This window comes from Oncorhynchus kisutch, linkage group LG8, assembly GCF_002021735.2.
Source record: "Oncorhynchus kisutch isolate 150728-3 linkage group LG8, Okis_V2, whole genome shotgun sequence".
In the NCBI taxonomy this organism is placed as follows: Eukaryota; Metazoa; Chordata; class Actinopteri; order Salmoniformes; family Salmonidae; genus Oncorhynchus; species Oncorhynchus kisutch.
Window position 1 is genome coordinate 14,002,520 of NC_034181.2, and position 23,428 is coordinate 14,025,947.

Genomic DNA, 23,428 nt, shown 5'->3' on the forward strand with positions numbered 1-23,428 from the left:
ATATAGCGCCTCGTCATGACTGAAGTTAGCAAACAACACCTCTTATCATCCTCCTCCCACGCTGCTGTATTACAAACAACCCCCCTTATCATCCTCCTCCCACGCTGCTGTATTACAAACAACACCCCTTATCACATTCCTCCCACACTGCTGTATTACAAACAACACCCCTTATCATCCTCCTCCCACGCTGCTGTATTACAAACAACACCCCTTATCATCCTCCTCCCATGCTGCTGTATTACAAACAACACCCCTGTCATCCTCCTCCCACGCTGCTGTATTACAAACAACACCCCTGTCATCTTCTACCCACGCTGCTGTATTACAAACAACACCCCTGTCATCTTCCTCCCACGCTGCTGTATTACAAACAACACCCCTGTCATCTTCCTCCCACGCTGCTGTATTACAAACAACACCCCTGTCATCTTCTACCCACGCTGCTGTATTACAAACAACACTCCTGTCATCTTCCTCCCACGCTGCTGTATTACAAACAACACCCCTGTCATCTTCTACCCACGCTGCTGTATTACAAACAACACCCCTGTCATCTTCTACCCACGCTGCTGTATTACAAACAACACCCCTTATCATCTTCCTCCCACGCTGCTGTATTACAAACAACCCCCCTTATCATCCTCCTCCCACGCTGCTGTATTACAAACAACACCCCTGTCATCTTCTACCCACGCTGCTGTATTACAAACAACACCCCTGTCATCTTCCTCCCACGCTGCTGTATTACAAACAACACCCCTTATCATCTTCCTCCCACGCTGCTGTATTACAAACAACACCCCTGTCATCTTCTACCCACGCTGCTGTATTACAAACAACACTCCTGTCATCTTCTACCCACGCTGCTGTATTACAAACAACACTCCTGTCATCCTCCTCCCACGCTGCTGTATTACAAACAACACCCCTGTCATCTTCCTCCCACGCTGCTGTATTACAAACAACACCCCTGTCATCCTCCTCCCACGCTGCTGTATTACAAACAACACCCCTGTCATCCTCCTCCCACGCTGCTGTATTACAAACAACACCCCTGTCATCCTCCTCCCACGCTGCTGTATTACAAACAACACCCCTGTCATCTTCCTCCCACGCTGCTGTATTACAAACAACACCCCTGTCATCCTCCTCCCACGCTGCTGTATTACAAACAACACCCCTGTCATCCTCCTCCCACGCTGCTGTATTACAAACAACACCCCTGTCATCCTCCTCCCACGCTGCTGTATTACAAACAACACCCCTGTCATCTTCTACCCACGCTGCTGTATTACAAACAACACCCCTGTCATCTTCCTCCCACGCTGCTGTATTACAAACAACACCCCTTATCATCCTCCTCCCACGCTGCTGTATTACAAACAACACCCCTGTCATCTTCTACCCACGCTGCTGTATTACAAACAACACTCCTGTCATCTTCTACCCACGCTGCTGTATTACAAACAACACTCCTGTCATCTTCTACCCACGCTGCTGTATTACAAACAACACCCCTGTCATCTTCCTCCCACGCTGCTGTATTACAAACACCCCTGTCATCTTCTACCCACGCTGCTGTATTACAAACAACACTCCTGTCATCTTCCTCCCACGCTGCTGTATTACAAACAACACCCCTGTCATCTTCCTCCCACGCTGCTGTATTACAAACAACACCCCTGTCATCTTCCTCCCACGCTGCTGTATTACAAACAACACCCCTGTCATCTTCTACCCACGCTGCTGTATTACAAACAACACCCCTGTCATCTTCCTCCCACGCTGCTGTATTACAAACAACACCCCTGTCATCTTCCTCCCACGCTGCTGTATTACAAACAACACCCCTGTCATCTTCCTCCCACGCTGCTGTATTACAAACAACACCCCTTATCATCTTCCTCCCACGCTGCTGTATTACAAACAACACCCCTTATCATCTTCCTCCCACGCTGCTGTATTACAAACAACACCCCTGTCATCTTCCTCCCACGCTGCTGTATTACAAACAACACCCCTGTCATCTTCCTCCCACGCTGCTGTATTACAAACAACACCCCTGTCATCTTCTACCCACGCTGCTGTATTACAAACAACACCCCTTATCATCCTCCTCCCACGCTGCTGTATTACAAACAACACCCCTGTCATCTTCCTCCCACGCTGCTGTATTACAAACACCCCTGTCATCTTCCTCCCACGCTGCTGTATTACAAACAACACCCCTGTCATCTTCTACCCACGCTGCTGTATTACAAACAACACCCCTGTCATCTTCCTCCCACGCTGCTGTATTACAAACACCCCTGTCATCTTCTACCCACGCTGCTGTATTACAAACAACACCCCTGTCATCTTCCTCCCACGCTGCTGTATTACAAACAACACCCCTGTCATCTTCTACCCACGCTGCTGTATTACAAACAACACCCCTGTCATCTTCCTCCCACGCTGCTGTATTACAAACACCCCTGTCATCTTCTACCCACGCTGCTGTATTACAAACAACACCCCTGTCATCTTCCTCCCACGCTGCTGTATTACAAACAACACCCCTGTCATCTTCCTCCCACGATGCTGTATTACAAACAACACCCCTTATCATCCTCCTCCCACGGTGCTGTATTACAAACAACACCCCTGTCATCTTCTACCCACGCTGCTGTATTACAAACAACACCCCTGTCATCTTCTACCCACACTGCTGTATTACAAACAACACCCCTGTCATCGTCCTCCCACGCTGCTGTCCTTCAAACAACACCCCTGTCATCTTCCTCCCACGCTGCTGTACTACATGGCATGTGTGGTACCGTGTGTCTGAGGTATACTGTCGTGTTGTTGTTGCTGACTCTCACATGCCCAAATTGAATTGCCCTTTGCGATGATTAAAGTGTTTCTAACTGAACTGAATTGAATCCCTTCCCCTGTCGTCCTTGCAGGTCCTGAAAGGCTGTAAGAAGCTGGCCATGTCAGTTTGTTCAGTGGGCCGGATCCCCGGGGGGTATGTCACCAACAACATTTATGCCTGGGTGGATCCTCATGGCCGCAGTGTGTCCCCTCCCTCCGACTTGGAGCAGCAAAGCACCCTGGGACCACAACACAGCCAGAGACGTACAGGACACACACAGGAGAAGACAGTGAGTGGATTGAATACCTCTGAGAATCTAAAATATATTTTCTCTCAGTTGTTTCAATATGGCTGACATATGGGTCACATGGCCACTCATGTTTGACAACAAACAACTAATGGAGGGGGTGAACATGAGAAGGAGGAGGAGAAGGAGATGGAGAAGGGGGGCAGAAATCAATGTGGAGCCTCACTGAGCTCTCCATATACCCAGGTTGCATTAAAATGGCACCCTATTCCCTATGTAGTGCACGACTTTTGAACAGAACCCTATGGGCCCTGGTAGTGATCTATGTAGTGAATAAGGTTCCATTTGGGACGCAGACCATCCCTGCCCTGTGCACTCCTCTGCTCTGTCCAGTACCGCTCTCATCTATTGATGTGAGACTGCATCGTCAGCACCACAGACCAGGCAGGCACCCGGGGGTACGGTACATAGCACTGCAGAATTAAAAGTAAACTACGAGGATGACCAAACACAGCCCAAGGATCTTAAAAACAGATTTACTTTCACTAAATAAACTGTTGGAACAGTAGAGGGCTACGTGAGCTAACTTAATCACTAAATAAACTGTGGGAACAGTAGAGGGTTACGTAAGCTAACTTAATCACAAAATAAACTGTGGAAACAGTAGAGGGTTACGGGGCTAACTTAATCACTATATAAACTGTGGGAACAGTAGAGGGTTACGTAAGCTAACTTAATCACAAAATAAACTGTGGGAACAGTAGAGGGTTACGGGGCTAACTTAATCACTATATAAACTGTGGGAACAGTAGAGGGTTACGTAAGCTAACTTAATCACAAAATAAACTGTGGGAACAGTAGAGGGTTACGGGGCTAACTTAATCACTAAATAAACTGTGGGAACATTAGAGGGTTACGGGGCTAACTTAATCACTAAATAAACTGTGGGAACAGTAGAGGGTTACGGGGCTAACTTAATCACTAAATAAACTGTGGAAACAGTAGAGGGTTACAGGGCTAACTTAATCACTAAATAAACTGTGGGAACAGTAGAGGGTTACGGGGCTAACTTAATCACTAAATAAACTGTGGGAGCAGTAGAGGGTTACGGGGCTAACTTAATCACTAAATAAACTGTGGGAACACTAGAGGGTTATGGGGCTAACTTAATCACTAAATAAACTGTGGGAACATTAGAGGGTTACGTAAGCTAACTTAATCACTAAATAAACTGTGGGAACAGTAGAGGGTTACGGGGCTAACTTAATCACTAAATAAACTGTGGGAACAGTAGATGGTTACGGGGCTAACTTAATCACTAAATAAACTGTGGGAACAGTAGATGGTTACGGGGCTAACTTAATCACTAAATAAACTGTGGGAACAGTAGAGGGTTACGGGGCTAACTTAATCACTAAATAAACTGTGGGAACAGTAGAGGGTTACGGGGCTAACTTAATCACAAAATAAACTGTGGGAACACTAGAGGGTTATGGGGCTAACTTAATCACTAAATAAACTGTGGGAACATTAGAGGGTTTCGTAAGCTAACTTAATCACTAAATAAACTGTGGGAACAGTAGAGGGTTACGGGGCTAACTTAATCACTAAATAAACTGTGGGAACATTAGAGGGTTTCGTAAGCTAACTTAATCACTAAATAAACTGTGGGAACATTAGAGGGTTACGGGGCTAACTTAATCACTAAATAAACTGTGGGAACATTAGAGGGTTTCGTAAGCTAACTTAATCACTAAATAAACTGTGGGAACAGTAGAGGGTTACAGGGCTAACTTAATCACTAAATAAACTGTGGGAACATTAGAGGGTTACAGGGCTAACTTAATCACTAAATAAACTGTGGGAACAGTAGAGGGTTACGGGGCTAACTTAATCACTAAATAAACTGTGGGAACAGTAGAGGGTTACGGGGCTAAATTCATCACTAAATAAACTGTGGGAACAGTAGCCTCATGTGTAGGAGGGATTGGTTGATGTTACCTCTGCAGCTTTGATATAAACAGTAATTTGTAAAGAAAGGTGCTCTGCCATTCTGTATGTTGCGTTCTTCAAATAATTTGGTGCCATTTGGGAAGCACATCATATCACTTACCACTGTCACTTCCTGTCTGGTGACTGCCCCCTCTGTCTGTCCCTAAAGGTAAACCTGAACCTGGACGATGGTCTCTCTCTGGGCCTGATGATCAGAGGAGGGGCGGAGTATGGCCTGGGTATCTACATCACTGGGGTAGACCCCGGCTCAGCTGCAGACCACGGGGCACTCAAGGTATTAACCGATTATTACCATGCATATCCTATTGAAATTGTTACACCCCATCTGTCACGACCGTCTTCCTGGAAATGACTGGACCAAAGCGCAGTGTGATGAGCATACATTTATTTTAATTTTAAATTAATGTCGCCAACAAAACAAGGAAACGACCGTGAAGCTTAACTTGGGCAATAATGCCACTAACAAAGTCAACTACCCACAAATGCGAAAGGAAAAAAGGCTGCCTAAGTATGATTCCCAATCAGAGACAACGATAGACAGCTGTCTCTGATTGAGAACCACACCCGGCCAAACACAAAGAAATAGAAAACATAGAAATAAAGAAACTAGAATGCCCACCCTAGTCACACCCTGGCCTAACCAAAATAGAGAATAAAAGCCTCTCTATGGCCAGGGCGTGACACCATCACAGCGAATAAAACGCAACCACAAGGTTCAGACGCCGTGAAGCAAAGGGGGTAAGAATCTTCTGTGGTCTATCTCGCTGTGTCGAAACCTGGCAGACACTTTTTAACTGACAAAAATATCATATGTACTAAAGGGTCGGTCATTGGATTCTTTAGTCTGCTGTTTTTTTCAACACAGACTAGTGAGGACTAGTGGACTAGTGAGCTTGTAAACAGAATGACTGAATCACGGCACCATAGTATCATGGCTGGGTTCGAAATAGATCTCGCAGGCATCAAGGATTTTTATGCCTCGAGACAATTGAGACATGGATTGTGAGGGTAAATGGGCGCACCGGTTTGTGTCAAGAACTGCAATGCAGCTGGTTTTTTCACGCTCAACCGTTTCCCGTCAGTATTAAGAATGGTCCACCACCCAAAGGACATCCAGCCAACTTGACATAACTGTGGGAAGCAGTGGAGTCAACATGGGCCGGTATCGCTGTGGAACACTTTTGACACCTTGTACATCCATGCCCAGACAACACAGCCCCCCAACACAGCCCTCAGCTCTTCATATCTCTGTCAAAGAAACACTGCCAAAATGTCAAGCGCGTCTTATTCAATCTTTCAAGAGACCATGCTCAGATTTAGAAGAAGTATTGAAAGGATAGGGAGCATATCTTTTTTCACTGTGACTGACAATCAGAGTTAACACACCATTTTTTTTTTACCACTACATCACTGCATGAGATGGAATGACATGGATCACTCCTAAAACCATCCAATCATACACAGGTTAATGTTCTATAACCTGTTGGTTATACATGGATGAAGTGATGCATAGCCCTGTAAATGATGTGTTAGAGAAATACTTTTGAGAAGCAGGGACATACAACGTTACCTTGGTCAAGCAGATTGAATGCTGTGCTCATGTCTTGATATCTGCAGTGAACCAGCATGTGAGCTAGCGAGATCAGGCTGGTTTAATGAGGCTATTTCAATGTTGCTCTTTCATAACCTTTTCTGGAGCTATTTTGCAGAAGCTGAGAGAAACCTCTCCTCTCCTGTCCTTTCGTGTCCTGTCCACACCTCTCCTGTCCTGTCCTCTCCTGTCCACTCCTCTCCTCTCCTGTCCACTACTCTCCTGTCCACTCCTCACCTGCCCACTCCTCACCTGTCCACTCCTCTCATGTCCTGTCCTCTCCTGTCCTCTCATATCATGTCCACTCCTCTCCTGTCTTCTCCTGTTCTGTCCACACCTGTCCTCTCCTGTCCTTTCCTCTCCTCTCCTGTCCTCTCATCTCTTGTCATCTCCTGTCCACTCTCCTGTCCTCTCCTGTCCTCTCCTGTCCTGTCCTCTCCTCTCCTCTCCTGTCCTGTCCTGTCCTCTCCTGTCCTCTCCTGTCCTCTCCTGTCCTCTCCTGTCCTCTCCTCTCCTGTCCTCTCCTCTCCTCTCCTGTCCTCTCCTCTCCTGTCCTGGCCTCTCCTGTCCTTTCCTCTCCTCTCCTGTTCTCTCCCATCCTGTCCTCTCATCTCTTGTCATCTCCTGTCCACTCTCCTCTCCTCTCCTGTCCTCTCTTCTCCTGTCCTCTCCTCTCCTGTCCTCTCCTGTCCTCTCCTGTCCTCTCCTCTCCTGTCCTCTCCTCTCCTGTCCTGTCCTGACCTCTGACAGGGGGTAAACTAAACTCCACTAAATACATGATATCAGTCATCCTATCACTGAGGAACAATAAGACACAGTCAAACCGTCCAGGTGTCAGCCCTGTAACGAGGACCTCTATCAGCCAATCTGGATCCAGCTGTTGTCTGTTGGATGGTGTGACAGATGATCATGCGTCTGTCCCATCTCTGTGCCCTGACATGGGCTTTAATTATTGTCGTTCCCCCATGGGGATCAGACCAGCCTCCAGCCCTTCCATTACCTTGTCTTTCAACAGGCCAGCCCACTGATGTGTCTGTCTGTCGCTTCTCATCAACAGATAAGCACTCTTTGGCTAGCAACGGGACAGGACCCTCTGAAAAATAACATGTATTGTCTTTGGGAGATTGTCCATTTGCTCTACTGGTCTCCTCCATGGCTACTCTCTCAGGCCAACTGGAAACACACCACCTAAAGTCAGCCAACTGTCTTTGCTGCCCAAAATACTCTGCATTGATATCTCTCTCTCTCTCTGAGAAAGGACAAGAAAATTGCTCCTCTCCTCTCAATCTTGTCTGACTCATAACCATTTTATTTCACACTTCGTCTCAGATGATCAATGAAACGCCACTTGGAAATGATGGTTCAATCTATCTACTTTGAGCATTTGAGTTACAGTGTGCTGGAGGGGTCCCATATTGTCACAGGGTAAGCATTACAGAGGCAGGAAGGTTTGAGGGGACACAGACCGTGGGTATGTCCCAGAAATCACCCTAGTGGGGCTCCCGAGTGGTGCAGCGGTCTAAGGCACTGCATCTCAGTGCTAGAGATGTCACAGACACCTTGGTTCAGGGGTAGGTCATCATTGTAAATAAGAATTTGTTCTTAACTGACTTGCCTAGTTAAATAAAGGTTGAATAAAAACCCTCCCCTCCATCGGCTGCAGCTCAAGAGACCTCGGCTGGGGGGGTGTAAATCAGGACCTCTCACCCTCCCTCCCTCCCATCCCTCCCTCCCTCCCATCCCTCCCTCCACTTCAATGAGTTATGGAGGTTCACTCAAGCTGATTCGTCCTCTGAATGTAAATGCATTAGTGTTAGGAGGGAGGGAGAGAGAGGAGAGGAGACGTCAATAATTAATTTCTCCCTTTACTTCCTCTTGTGGAAAGAGAAGAGGCCAATTGAAGAGGTTCAGTAATGCCACTGTGTCTCCTCAGCTTCTCCTGTGTTTGTCAGATTCTCAGTTCTCTTTTATTTCATGCTAGACTAACTCACATGTTTTATGTCTGCTGGATAGGATAGAGAGATGAACATGTATCTGGGTGGGAGCTATACCACCCCGGACCACTCACTTGACCAACTCATTCTGATGCTCTGAGATGGCCAGTAAAATACATGAGAAATGGAAAAACAATATTCACACACTCCAATGTATATAGAAGTTGTTTCATGGTGAAATTTCATTTCTATTAAATACTAGTCGCGTTACATATTGATACTACGGATTACTATTGTATCCCCTGTAGATCAGTAGATGTTTTCCTTACTAATTATTAAGCTAAAATCAAAGCGGAACTGCTTCTCACGAATGTGGAACAGGAAGAATAGGAAAGGGCATAAAACTAAGAAGAGCTTTGATTGTAAATCACCACATCTGTCAAGTGTTTTGTTTGTGCTTTAGAAGAATGAATAGGCTGGGAGATAATAACCATTGATTGTTTTCCCCCAGTGTTGTGTTTTATGAATGATGTTCCTTCTATAGAATTGGCCTCTTACTGTCAGTGATATCCTCCTTTCAGCATTTTCTGTTTTTATTACTAACCATAGATTGATCCTACTCGGTTTAAGTAAATCAAACTGACTTGCTGTCTTTCCCTAGTAGTAAAAGCTCACATGCTGTTTCCCTTTACGTATCAAGTGAAACGAAAGGTGGGCGAAGCGGTCATTTGACCAGGTTAGTATCTCCTGTTCCCAGGGTGAAATAAAACCACAGATTGTTTCCAGAATAATACGTGTGTGTGTGAGGGCAGTAGCTAGTCAATAATTAAACTGCGTAGCCTACACATCGCTGTGGTGGGTTTGAGTGCACTAAGTTCTGCTTCAGTGTACTTTGTGTTATTGCCTGAACCTTGAGCTGCAGCTCTCAGAATGTCTGCTCTGCTCTCACCTGAATACTGGCCTGGCCTTGACTGTTGGAAGAATGTTCAAGACTATCAGGAAAAGCCATGGCACTTTTGTGTGGGTGTACTTGCGTGTGTGTGTGTGTCTGTATCAGTGTCTGTGTGAATACACACCCTCTCTCTACCAGTGCACCCACCCTCTCCTCTCTGTCTGTTCAGGTGGGCGACCAGTTGCTGGAGGTGAATGGGCGGAGCTTCGTGGCCATCCCCCATGACGAGGCGGTGAGGATCCTGAAGACGTGTCGTCACCTGCTGGTGAGGGTGAGGGACGTTGGCCGCGTGCCCCATGCCCGCACCGTGGTGGACCAGACCAAATGGATCAGCAGCCCCATCACCCCTAGCCCACCGCCCATAACAGAGAGCACCGCCAGCCCAGCCGCTACACGGTGAGTTAGCGCCCATAACAGAGAGCACCGCCAGCCCAGTCGCTACACAGTGAGTTAGCGCCCATAACAGAGAGCACCGCCAGCCCAGCCGCTACACGGTGAGTTAGCTGCCATAACAGAGAGCACCGCAAGCCCAGCCGCTACATGGTGAGTTAGCTGCCATAACGGAGAGCACCGCCAGCCCAGCCGCTACACGGTGAGTTAGAGCCCATAACAGAGAGCACCGCAAGCCCAGCCGCTACACAGTGAGTTAGCTGTCATAACAGAGAGCACCGCCAGCCCAGCCGCTACACAGTGAGTTAGAGCCCATAACAGAGAGCACCGCAAGCCCAGCCGCTACATGGTGAGTTAGCTGCCATAACAGAGAGCACCGCCAGCCCAGCCGCTACACAGTGAGTTAGCGCCCATAACAGAGAGCACCGCCAGCCCAGCCGCTACACAGTGAGTTAGAGCCCATAACAGAGAGCACCGCAAGCCCAGCCGCTACACAGTGAGTTAGCTGCCATAACAGAGAGCACCGCCAGCCCAGCCGCTACACAGTGAGTTAGCTGCCATAACAGAGAGAACCGCAAGCCCAGCCGCTACATGTAGAGTTAGCTGCCATAACAGAGAGCACCGCCAGCCCAGCCGCTACACGGTGAGTTAGCTGCCATAACAGAGAGCACCGCCAGCCCAGCCGCTACACGGTGAGTTAGCTGCCACAACAGAGAGCGCCGCCAGCCCAGCCGCTACACAGTGAGTTAGCTGCCATAACAGAGAGCACCGCCAGCCCTATGGATGTGTCCCAAAAGGCACCCTATTGCACTACTTTTGACCAGAGCCCTATGGACCATTGGCGATGCATCCTATGAGAGTTTGATGATATCTTTGTTTGCAGTGAAAAGGTCATGCTGAAAGACTAATGAAAGCTCCTTCCTCCATTTATGTTAAATTCCCTTTGAAAACCAAACGTCCTTGGAATGTACAATGCACAGTGGCATCGATGTTTCATCTTTAATGTAACAGAGATGTAGTATGTTTGACGCTTTGAACATGGAATGATTTTACCATTCGATCAGTAATTTCTTCTTTGACCAGAAATAATGTCTTAGGGCATTCATGTCTGCAGTAACATGAAGATTAGCAACTGAATGTAATATATTTCAATTACAATCCAGCCTTCATAGAAGCAATATATAGAATGATCACGTAACAAGGTAACATAATGAAATTACCATTGTATTTCTGACCAGTGTCATTGTTCTTCTACAGCTGTCAGTGTCTTCTCATGTGACTGACTGACTAATGCGAGGCAGAATACGTCCAGCTCATTGTTGGAGGAGACTAAGGTTCCTTCCCTCTGGGTTTGACAGTGATGTGGCAGGCTGCTCAGTTCCAGGGAGAGCTGTCTCTCTCTCCCTCCTTTCCTCTGTCTTTCTTTCTCTCCCTCCTTCCCTCGGTCTCGCTCTCCCTCCTTTCCTCTGTCTTTCTTTCTCTCCCTCCTTCCCTCGGTCTCGCTCTTCCTCGGTCTATCACTCTCTCCCGCCTTCCCTTTGTCTGTCTGTCTGTCTCCTCCTCCTTCCCTCTGTCTAGCTGTCTGTCTCTCCCTCCTTCAATCTGTCTATCTATCCATCTCTCTCTCCCTCCTTCCCTGTCTATCTATCTATCTGTCTCTCTCTCCCTCCTTCCCTGTCTATATATCTGTCTCTCTCTCCCTCCTTCCCTGTCTATATATCTATCTGTCTCTCTCTCCCTCCTTCCCTGTCTATATATCTATCTGTCTCTCTCTCCCTCCTTCCCTGTCTATATATCTGTCTCTCTCTCCCTCCTTCCCTCTGTCTACCTATCTGTCTCTCTCTCCTTTCCTCTGTCTCTCTCTCCTTTCCTCTGTCTATCTGTCTCTCTCTCTCTCCCTCCTTCCCTCTGTCTCTGTCTCTCTGTCTCTCTCTCCCTCCTTCCCTCTGTCTATCTGTCTCTCTCTCCCTCCTTCCCTCTGTCTGTCTCTCTCCCTCCTTCCCTCTGTCTATCTGTCTCTCTCTCCCTCCTTCCCTCTGTCTATCTGTCTCTCTCTCCTTTCCTCTGTCTATCTATCTGTCTCTCTCTCCTTTCCTCTGTCTATCTATCTGTCTCTCTCTCCTTTCCTCTGTCTATCTATCTGTCTCTCTCTCCTTTCCTCTGTCTATCTATCTGTCTCTCTCTCCCTCCTTCCCTCTGTCTCTGTTTACCTGTCTGTCTCTCCCTCCTTCAATCTGTCTCTCTCTCCTTTCCTCTGTCTATCTGTCTCTCTCTCCCTCCTTTCTTCTGTCTACTTGTCTGTCTCTCCCTCCTTTCCTCTGTCCATCTGTCTGTCTCTCCCTCCTTTCCTCTGTCAGTCACTAGCTCTAATGGAGGCCGGTTGATTGAGAGCCCTGGAAGGTATACATTTCCCTTCAGCTCCTTTAGAAATCAAGCAAGTGGCTTTAAGTCCTACACTTCATTAAACACACGTTGCTTGCGAACCACCCAGTTCCCTACATAGTGCACTACTTTTGAGCAAGGCCTTGTGTAGATAATAGGGTACCATTTGGGGACCATCTGTAGGCTTCCTAGGGAGCTCTGCCACCAGGTCTCCCTGGGTTGCTGTTGTTCTCATGGCCAGACCATACACATTTCAAAGTCAGTTGTGTTTGGGTGTTTGTGTTATTGTAAAATGGGTTTTCTGTTAGTGGTTCATTATGGGAGCATCTTTTAAGTTCTACTGTTTTTGTTGCAGGCCATCTTCAGCGCGGGCTACACCTGTATTAGGAAAGGTAAGTCAAATTCTACTATCTCCAATACTTCCCCCAGTTGTGTCAAGTTGGCTGGATGTCCTTTGGGTGGTGGACCATTCTTGATACACACGGGAAACTGTTGCAGTTCTTGACCCAAACCGGTGCACCTGGCACCTACTACCATACCCTGTTTAAAAACACTTAAATCGTTTGTCTTGCCCATTCACCCTCTGAATGGCACACATACACAATACATGTCTCAATTGTCTCAAGGCTTAAAAACCTTCTTTAACCCGTCTCCTCCCCTTCATCTACACTGATTGAAGTGGATTTAACAAGTGACATCACCCAGGGATCATAACTTTCACCTGGATTCACCTGGTCAGGCAAGAGCGGTTGTCCTAAATGTTTTGTACACTCAGTGTATACTTAAGCAATAAGGCCCAAGGGGGTGCAGTATATGGCCAATATACCACAGCTAAGGGCTGTCCTTATGCATGACACAACCTGGATACAGCCCTCAGTCATAGTATATTGGCCAGATACCAGAAACCAGGTACCAGGTACCTTATTGCTATTATAAACTGGTTACCAATGTAATTAGAGCAGTAAAAATAAATGTTGTCATACCCGTGGTATCCGGTCTGATATACCACGGCTGTCAGCCAATCAGCATGCAGAGCTCGAACCACCCAGTTGATAGTCTATCCTGTACTACTTGATACCACTATATCCTCATTGATACATAGAACTGGAATATCAGAGGGTTGACCACAACTCACCACACTAAAAGCCTTTTATACTGATAGTTCACTATCTTCAGATTCAGTCTTCATCTGCTAGTACCATTAACCTCAGCATCACACATGAACTGCACAGGTTGCATCCCAAAAGTAGCACACAATTAGGACATAGTGTGCTATATGGGATGCCAAGAAAGGGAAAGCAGTATGATTTACTGGAAGAGAAAAGAGGGCTGCATTTTGCAGCCCTTTGAATTGGAAAATCATTACTGCAGATTGTATCCAAACATGAAGAGCTGTGGCTGGCTCTATGCTGTGGCTGGCTCTATGCTGGGGCTGGCTCTATGCTGGGGCTGGCTCTATGCTGGGGCTGGCTCTATGCTGTTGTCACCATTAAGGTAGAACTTCAGAAACCATGAAGGGTTGGATACTCTATGTATAGTTTTTTACTGTTTTACAGTTAAGAGTAGCTCACCCCTGCTTTGCTTCTCTCTCTCTCTATTTCCTAACAACTGAAACACTGAAGTGAAGAGGATTTTCAACAATTCTCCATTATAATTCTGGCCTTCTTCACGGGCTGAAAAGTGTTGATTTTAGCAGTAAGGAAGTCTTTTTTTTATCAAGATCCCCTGTCTTCCAAGGGGATCTAAATTTCCTCTTTACTTCAGTGGAACATCCATGACCTCATCGTTAGCTGGACACACTGATCGATTCTTCAAGGGACGGGAAGTGACAGCCTGGCCAGATGCCATCACCATGGCGACACAAAGTCAGCTCTCGTCAATAAAAGAGGGAAGAGGGAATAGAGGAAGAGCACGGACTGTCCTTCGTTAGCGGTCCATAATTAATTGAAGGGGAACACTGAGCATCTAATCACATGTTCGGGGAAATGCTGCATTCCCCATTCACCCATCCATCACTGTCATAAAACCTCAAACCTCATTAGCATTCACTATCACTAAGTTTAATACAGAGAAATGCAATCCAACATATGACGTGGAATTGATACAGGTTACAGCAATATGACCTTTAGGCGAAGCAGTGTATTTGTCAGCTGAGATACAGTATGTAGATTGAGTTGATCCATTTCTTTGGAGACCCTGAGGTTCTCATCCAGTGAACTTGATGGTTGAGCAAGTCTTCGCTCTGAGCTTCAATGTTATTATGCCTTACCTTGTACTACTGTGAGTACAGAGTGCTGTATACCTGTGTCCCAGTCAGGGTCCTTACAGTGTGCTGTATACCTGTGTCCCAGTCAGGGTTCTTACAGAGTGCTGTATACCTGTGTCCCAGTCAGGGTTCTTACAGAGTGCTGTATACCTGTGTCCCAGTCAGGGTTCTTACAGAGTGCTGTATACCTATGTCCCAGTCAGGGTTCTTACAGAGTGCTGTATACCTGTGTCCCAGTCAGGGTCCTTACAGTGTGCTGTATACCTGTGTCCCAGTCAGGGTTCTTACAGAGTGCTGTATACCTGTGTCCCAGTCAGGGTTCTTACAGAGTGCTGTATACCTGTGTCCCAGTCAGGGTTCTTACAGAGTGCTGTATACCTGTGTCCCAGTCAGGGTCCTTACAGAGTGCTGTATACCTGTGTCCCAGTCAGGGTCCTTACAGAGTGCTGTATACCTGTGTCCCAGTCAGGGTCCTTACAGTGTGCTGTATACCTGTGTCCCAGTCAGGGTTCTTACAGAGTGCTGTATACCTGTTTCCCAGTCAGGGTCCTTACAGAGTGCTGTATACCTGTGTCCCAGTCAGGGTCCTTACAGAGTGCTGTATACCTGTGTCCCAGTCAGGGTTCTTACAGAGTGCTGTATACCTGTGTCCCAGTCAGGGTCCTTACAGAGTGCTGTATACCTGTGTCCCAGTCAGGGTTCTTACAGAGTGCTGTATACCTGTGTCCCAGTCAGGGTCCTTACAGAGTGCTGTATACCTGTGTCCCAGTCAGGGTCCTTACAGAGTGCTGTATACCTGTGTCCCAGTCAGGGTCTTACAGAGTGCTGTATACCTGTGTCCCAGTCAGGCTCTCCTGAGGAGCCTTGCAGAGTGCTCCCATGGTGGTGATGAGAGGCAGGGTTCAATAACAGACAGCCCTGACACTCTCACGCACACTCACGCACACACGCACTCTCTCTCACACACACACACCTCTTCAAGGATAGGAGAGTTTGTCACCAATTAAGCGGGAGACCGTCACCAAAATCACCCCAGAATGAGAGTTCTTTTGAACCTGTGTGTTCATTTCTCCGTCCTGGTCCACCCAGGCCGCAGGCATGGTCAAGGATAGCAGGGTTCAGTACACGAATCGGGTTCTCGGTAGGTCCCTGTCCAAACACCAACAGCTAAGTCCAAACAGTCCAACTCATACACTATATATATCATCTCTTTCTCTATCGTTCACAGATCCTCCCAGCCCCTTCCTCTCTCTCTTCCTGGTTTGTCATGACCCATTATCTTTGGACCGGCCCCACCTTCTGAGCATTACCCTTGCTTCTGGGAATTGGCGGTCGGTCATTTTGTGATCTGTAGTTCTGATCGGGATTGCCCTTTTAGTGAAAGGGCAGAGCCTGTTTTATTATTTATTATTTATTTATTTTAAATTTAAGGGGTAGATCAGCTTAGTATTGCAGAAAGACTGTTGCTTCCATCAATGTAATTGTCTGCATCATATCCAATCCCGCATACAGTGGGGCAAAAAAGTATTTAGTCAGCCACCAATTGTGCAAGTTCTCCCACTTAAGAAGATGAGAGAGGCCTGTAATTTTCATCATAGGTACACTTCAACTATGACAGACAAAATTATTTGACAAAATTCCAGAAAATCACATTGTAGGATTTTTTATGAATTTATTTGCAAATTATGGTGGAAAATAAGTAAAAATAAAATAAGCTCTCGATTGTGCATCTGTAAAAGTTTGAGTGTTTTTGGTGACAAACCAAATGTAGACCCTGCCACATACCTCTCGTGTCTGAACCGTTGAATTGCGACTCTACTTTGTCTCTATATTGCCGTGCGGAGGGAATAGCTACACTGTTTGTATTCGGTCATTTTTCCAGCCGCCTTTTTTCATATAATTTAAAAAGCAGGTCACTAGGTGTAGGCAAAACCATAAGCAAATAGGTAAACTGTGATATGACTAAAGAGTCAACCAGGGCGATTTTTCCACAAATAGACAGGTATTTTCCTTTCCATGGTAGCAAGATCTTATCTATTTTTGATAACTTTCTATAAAGATTTATTGGAGTGAGATCATTTCTTTCCTTTGGGATTTGTATACCGAGTATGTCCACATCCCCTTCAGACCATTTCATTGGTAAACTACACAGTAATGTAAAATTTGCATTTTTTTGTGATCCAACACGTAATATAGTGACACTTATCATAATTTGGTTTTAGTCCAGAGAGGATAGCAAAAGGTATCTAGGTCCACTATGAGGCTGTGGAGGGATTCTAATTGTGGTTTTAAAATAAACCATGAATCATCAGCGTACAATGACACCTTTGATATTAAGCCACGGATTTCTAATCCCTTAATATTATTGTTGGATCTAATCTTAACAGCTTACATTTCGATGGCATTACTAAATAGATATGCCGATAGTGGACAACCTTGTTTTACTTCTCTAGATAGTTGAAAACTATACATAACTTTAACCCATTTTATAAGAGATTCCCCAAAATGTATATATAAGAGCCCGTTTATTAGTCCTGCCCTCACATATCTGCCATTTATCACTCAACCCACCTCTTTGCCACAGCACACAAAAACACAAACACACACACATACAAACACAAACACACTCATACACACAAACACACACTCATACACACAAACACACACTAATACACACAAACACACACTCATACATACAAACACACACACTCAATTGTCATAAAAGAATCAGGAGACACAGGGGACCACCACTGTACAGCAAGGGAACTAGGCGGACACAGGAATGTGTGTGTCCGCGTGCATGCATGTGTGTGTGTGTGTGTGTGTGTGTGTGTGTGTGTGTGTGTGTGTGTGTGTGTGTGTGTGTGTGTGTGGCGGGTGGGGGGGTAATTGACAGTGTCCAGGGCCCTCAGAAGGGATTTGCTCCGGTCAGGACAGACTGCTCTTCAAGGTTATGACTTTAAATGCAGTTTGAGTTCTGGCAGCCACGGAGAGGCTAATGGCCCCTGAACCAATATCACACACACACTCTCAGACACACACATACCAATCTCTCACACAGTCTCCCACATCAGCAGGAGGAGAGAACACCCTATGCTGCTGCCCGTTGAGGAGCAAGGACTCTTGATCAATACAAATTTTTCCTAACTCACAACAACTGTGAAATGATACAAGTACTATAAAACACATACCCTGTCTGTACTTCTTCTAATATAGACCAACACATTCAAACGAGCAGCAATCAACCGCTTCTTAAAGTGTTGTCTCATCTTGTGAACATTGCAGCTTTGTTTCCAAAGAGGGACATCCTTTGTTAGGATGTGTCCCAAATAACACCCTATTCTCTGTATAGTCTTCTACTTTTGATCTGAGCCAACAGTGAATAGGGTGCCATATATGACACATCCTCACATTGTCCCGAATGCATTCAGTCATCTGGCCTCACACGGAACCCAAACCGGCTGCGCATGTGCGCCATCGTGCGCTATCGTGCATACATTTATTTTGCCCACCCACACCAGATCACCACACGCAGGTTAAAATATCAAAACAAACTCTGAACCAATGACACTAATTTGGGGACAGGTCGAAAATCATTAAACATGTATGGCAATTTAGCTAGTTAGCTTGCACTTGTTAGCTAACTTTAATTTGTCCTATTTAGCTAGCTTGCTGTTGCTAGCTAATTTGTCCTGGGATATAAACATTGAGTTGTTATTTTACCTGAAATGCACAAGGACCTCTACTCCGACAATTCATCCACACATAAAACGGCCAACCGAATCATTTCTAGTCATCTCTTCTCCTTCCAGGCCTTTTCATTGTTTAACTTATATGGTGATCGCATCTAAACTTTCATTGTTTTACCACAACTACCGGCAAAACAGTTAGTCTTTCAGTCACCCACGTGGGTATAACCAATGAGGAGATGGCACGTGGGTACCTGCTTCTATAAACCAATAAGGAGATGGGAGAGGCACTTTCAGCGTGATCTGCGTCAGAAATAGGAATGAGTTCTATTTTAGCCCTCGGTGTCGCAGACGCTCGTTGGCGCGCAATAATTGAATAACATGGATTTCTAAATTTAATTTGCGACGCTCGCGCACGCGACGTGTCCGGTCTGGTCAGCATGTTAGGTTGTTGAAACGGCACTAACCTGTACTAAATCAACATGCCCTGACCACCCATCTCCATTCACAAAGCTCATTAGTTGCAGACCGACAAAAGCCACAGAGTTTGGACTCATTCCTGATGATGAGATGTTCAAATTTAGTGATGTTGTTGTAAGCATTCTGTTGGCCTTCTACTGTCTACAATGACAATGGAGGAAAGAAAGAGATGTACATAGTCAACGGTAGGCTTCGAGGGGACTCCTATGGTAGGTACACCTATAGCTCATCTCTTGGCAGTAGTACTGTAGACTACTTTATCACTGACCTCAACCCAGAGTCTCTCAGAGCGTTCACAGTCAGCCCACTGACACCCCTATCAGACCACAGCAAAATCACAGTCTACTTAAACAGAGCAATACTCAATCATGAGGCATCAAAGCCAAAGGAACTGAGTAACATTAAGAAATGCTATAGATGGAAGGAATGCAGTTTGGAAACCTACCAAAAAACAATTAGGCAACAACAAATTCAATCCCTTTTAGACAATTTCCTGGGTAAAACGTTCCACTGTACTAGTGAAGGTGTAAACTTGGCAGTAGAAAATCTTAACAGTATATTTGACCTCTCAGCTTCCCTATCAAATCTAAAAATCTCAAATAGAAAACCGAAGAAAATTAACAATAATGACAAATGTTTTGATAAAGAATGCAAAAATCTAAGAAAGAAATTGAGAAACCTGTCCAACCAAAAACATAGAGACCCGGAAAACCTGAGTCTACGCCTTCACTATGGTGAATCACTAAAACAATACAGAAATACACTACGGAAAAAGAAGGAACAGCATGTCAGAAATCAGCTCAATGCAATTGAAGAATCCATAGACTCTAACCACTTCTGGGAAAATTGGAAAACACTAAACAAACAACAACACAAAGAATTATCTATCCAAAATGGAGATGTATGGGTAAACCACTTCTCCAATCTTTTTGGCTCTATAACAAAGAATAAAGAGCAAAAACATATACATGATCAAATACAGATCTTAGAATCAACTATTAAAGACTACCAGAACCCACTGGATTCTCCAATTACATTGAATGAGTTACAGGACAAAAGAAAAACCCTCCAACCCAAAAAGGCCTGTGGTGTTGATGGTATCCTCAATGAAAAGATCAAATATACAGACAACAAATTCCAATTGGCTATACTAAAACTCTTTAACATCATACTTAGCTCTGGCATCTTCCCCAATATTTGGAACCAAGGACTGATCACCCCAATCCACAAAAGTGGAGACAAATTTGACCCCAATAACTACCGTGGAATATGTGTCAACAGTAACCTTGGGAAAATCCTCTGCATTATTATTAACAGCAGACTCGTACATTTCCTCAATGAAAACAATGTACTGAGCAAATGTCAAATTGGCTTTTTACCAAATTACCGTACAACAGACCATGTATTCACCCTGCACACCCTAATTGACAACCAAACAAACCAAAACAAAGGCAAAGTCTTCTCATGCTTTGTTGATTTCAAAAAAGCGTTCGACTCAATCTGGCATGAGGGTCTGCTATACAAACTGATGGAAAGTGGTGTTGGGGGTAAAACATACGACATTATAAAATCCATGTACACAAACAACAAGTGTGCGGTTAAAATTGGCAAAAAACACACACATTTCTTCACACAGGGTCGTGGGGTTAGACAGGGATGCAGCTTAAGCCCCACCCTCTTCAACATATATATCAACAAATTGGCGCGGGCACTAGAAAAGTCTGCAGCACCCGGCCTCCCCCTGCTAGAATCCGAAGTCAAATGTCTGCTGTTTGCTGATGATCTGGTGCTTCTGTTACCAACCAAGGAGGGCCTACAGCAGCACCTAGATCTTATGCACAGATTCTGTCAGACCTGGGCCCTGACAGTAAATCTCAGTAAGACCAAAATAATGGTGTTCCAAAAAAGGTCCAGTCACCAGGACCACAAATACAAATTCCATCTAGACACTGTTGCCCGAGAGCACACAAAAAACTATACATACCTTGGCCTAAACATCAGCACCACAGGTAACTTCCACAAAGCTGTGAACGATCTGAGAGACAAGTCAAGAAGGGCATTCTATGCCATCAAAAGAAACATAAATTTCAACATACCAATTAGTATTTGGCAAAAAATACTTGAATCAGTCATAGAGCCCATTGCCCTTTATGGTTGTGAGGTCTGGGGTCCGCTCACCAACCAAGACTTCACAAAATGGGACAAACACCAAATTGAGACTGCACGCAGAATTCTGCAAAAATATCCTCTGTGTACAACGTAGAACACCAAATAATGCATGCAGAGCAGAATTAGGCCGATACCCACTAATTATCAAAATCCAGAAAAGAGCTGTTAAATTCTACAACCACCTAAAAGGAAGCGATTCACAAACCTTCCATAACAAAGCCATCACCTACAGAGAGATGAACCTGGAGAAGAGTCCCCTAAGCAAGCTGGTCCTGGGGCTCTGTTCACAAACACAAACACACACTACAGAGCCCCAGGACAGCAGCACAATTAGACCCAACCAAATCATGAGAAAACAAAAAGATAACTACTTAACACATTGGAAAGAATTAACAAAAAAACTGAGCAAACTAGAATGCTATTTGGCCCTACACAGAGAGTACACAGCGGCAGAATACCTGACCACTGTGACTGACCCAAAATTAAGGAAAGCTTTGACTATGTACAGACTCAGTGAGCATAGCCTTGCTATTGAGAAAGGCCGCCGTAGGCAGACATGGCTCTCAAGAGAAGACAGGCTATGTGCTCACTGCCCACAAAATGAGGTGGAAACTGAGCTGCACTTCCTAACCTCCTGCCCAATGTATGACCATATTAGAGAGACATATTTCCCTCAGATTACACAGATCCACAAAGAATTCGAAAGCAAATCCAATTTTGAAAAACTCCCATATCTACTGGGTGAAATTCCACAGTGTGCCATCACAGCAGCAAGATTTGTGACCTGTTGCCACGAGAAAAGGGCAACCAGTGAAGAACAAACACCATTGTAAATACAACCCATATTTATGCTTATTTATTTTATCTTGTGTCCTTTAACCATTTGTACATTGTTAAAACACTGTATATATATATAATATGACATTTGTAATGTCTTTACTGTTTTGAAACTGCTGTATGTGTAATGTTTACTGTTAATATTTGTTGTTTTTCACTTTATATATTAACTTTGTATGTTGTCTACCTCACTTGCTTTGGCAATGTTAACACATGTTTCCCATGCCAATAAAGCCCTTGAATTGAATTGAATTGAATTGATAAAGAGCTAGAGAGGGGGAGAGATAGAGGTGAGTGTATGATACAGTGTTTTATCCACAGTGTTCTCCACAGTGTTCCCTGTCCTTCATCCTGCTGTAGCAGACTAGCAGTGTTTTCTCCACAGTGTTCCCTGTCCTTCATCCTGCTGTATCAGACTAGCAGTGTTTTCTTCACAGTGTTCCCTGTCCTTCATCCTGCTGTAGCAGACTAGCAGTGTTTTCTCCACAGTGTTCCCTGTCCTTCGTCCTGCTGTATCAGACTAGCAGTGTTTTCTCCACAGTGTTCCCTGTCCTTCATCCTGTTGTAGCAGACTAGCAGTGTTTTCTCCACAGTGTTCCCTGTCCTTCATCCTGCTATATCAGACTAGCAGTGTTTTCTCCACAGTGTTCCCTGTCCTTCATCCTGTTGTAGCAGACTAGCAGTGTTTTCTCCACAGTGTTCCCTGTCCTTCATCCTGTTGTAGCAGACTAGCAGTGCTTTCTCCACAGTGTTCCCTGTCCTTCATCCTGTTGTAGCAGACTAGCAGTGTTTTCTCCACAGTGTTCCCTGTCCTTCATCCTGCTGTAGCAGACTAGCAGTGTTTTCTCCAGTGTTCCCTGTCCTTCATCCTGTTGTAGCAGACTAGCAGTGTTTTCTTCACAGTGTTCCCTGTCCTTCATCCTGCTGTAGCAGACTAGCAGTGTTTTCTCCAGTGTTCCCTGTCCTTCATCCTGCTGTAGCAGACTAGCAGTGTTTTCTCCACAGTGTTCCCTGTCCTTCATCCTGCTGTAGCAGACTAGCAGTGTTTTCTTCACAGTGTTCCCTGTCCTTCATCCTGCTGTATCAGACTAGCAGTGTTTTCTCCACAGTGTTCCCTGTCCTTCATCCTGCTGTATCAGACTAGCAGTGTTTTCTCAACAGTGTTCCCTGTCCTTCCTCCTGCTGTATCAGACTAGCAGTGTTTTCTCCACAGTGTTCCCTGTCCTTCATCCTGCTGTAGCAGACTAGCAGTGAAGCATGTGTTCATCATCATCAACTCTCCTTCACACCTTTATAGGCCTGACAGGTAACCATACAAGTGACTGCTCTTCCACTGTATAGATTTCATTGCAGAATCTGGGAGCTCACATAAACAGGGTTGTTGGAATGATACCATAGTAAAACCGGTAGGATGACCTTTGGGAGAAAATGAACGTCTTTTTTATCAGAGCCGAGATTTGGGTCCCAAATGGAAACCTATTTCTTATATTGTGCACTCTTTTTGACCAGAGCATGATCAATAGTAGTGCACTACATAGGGAATAAGGTGCCTTTTTGGGATGCATTACATTTCTGAGTTGAGCCTGGTAGTGGTGGTGGCGACAGGTGTGCGGGGAGCAGA

The 23,428-nt window shown here is 45.3% G+C and overlaps 1 protein-coding gene across 1 annotated transcript in view; it reads left to right on the forward strand.

Annotated features, from left to right (window-relative positions):
* The window catches only part of LOC116374789 (whirlin-like), a 68,699-nt gene extending 58,705 nt beyond the window's left edge, over window positions 1-9,994 (forward strand). Inside the window, exons 5-7 of the mRNA XM_031829499.1 lie at window positions 2,949-3,146; window positions 5,266-5,391; window positions 9,764-9,994. Coding sequence (XP_031685359.1) covers window positions 2,949-3,146; window positions 5,266-5,391; window positions 9,764-9,994 — 555 coding nt within the window. The remainder of the gene's footprint in view (window positions 1-2,948; window positions 3,147-5,265; window positions 5,392-9,763) is intronic.
* Window positions 9,995-23,428: the final 13,434 nt, after the last annotated feature.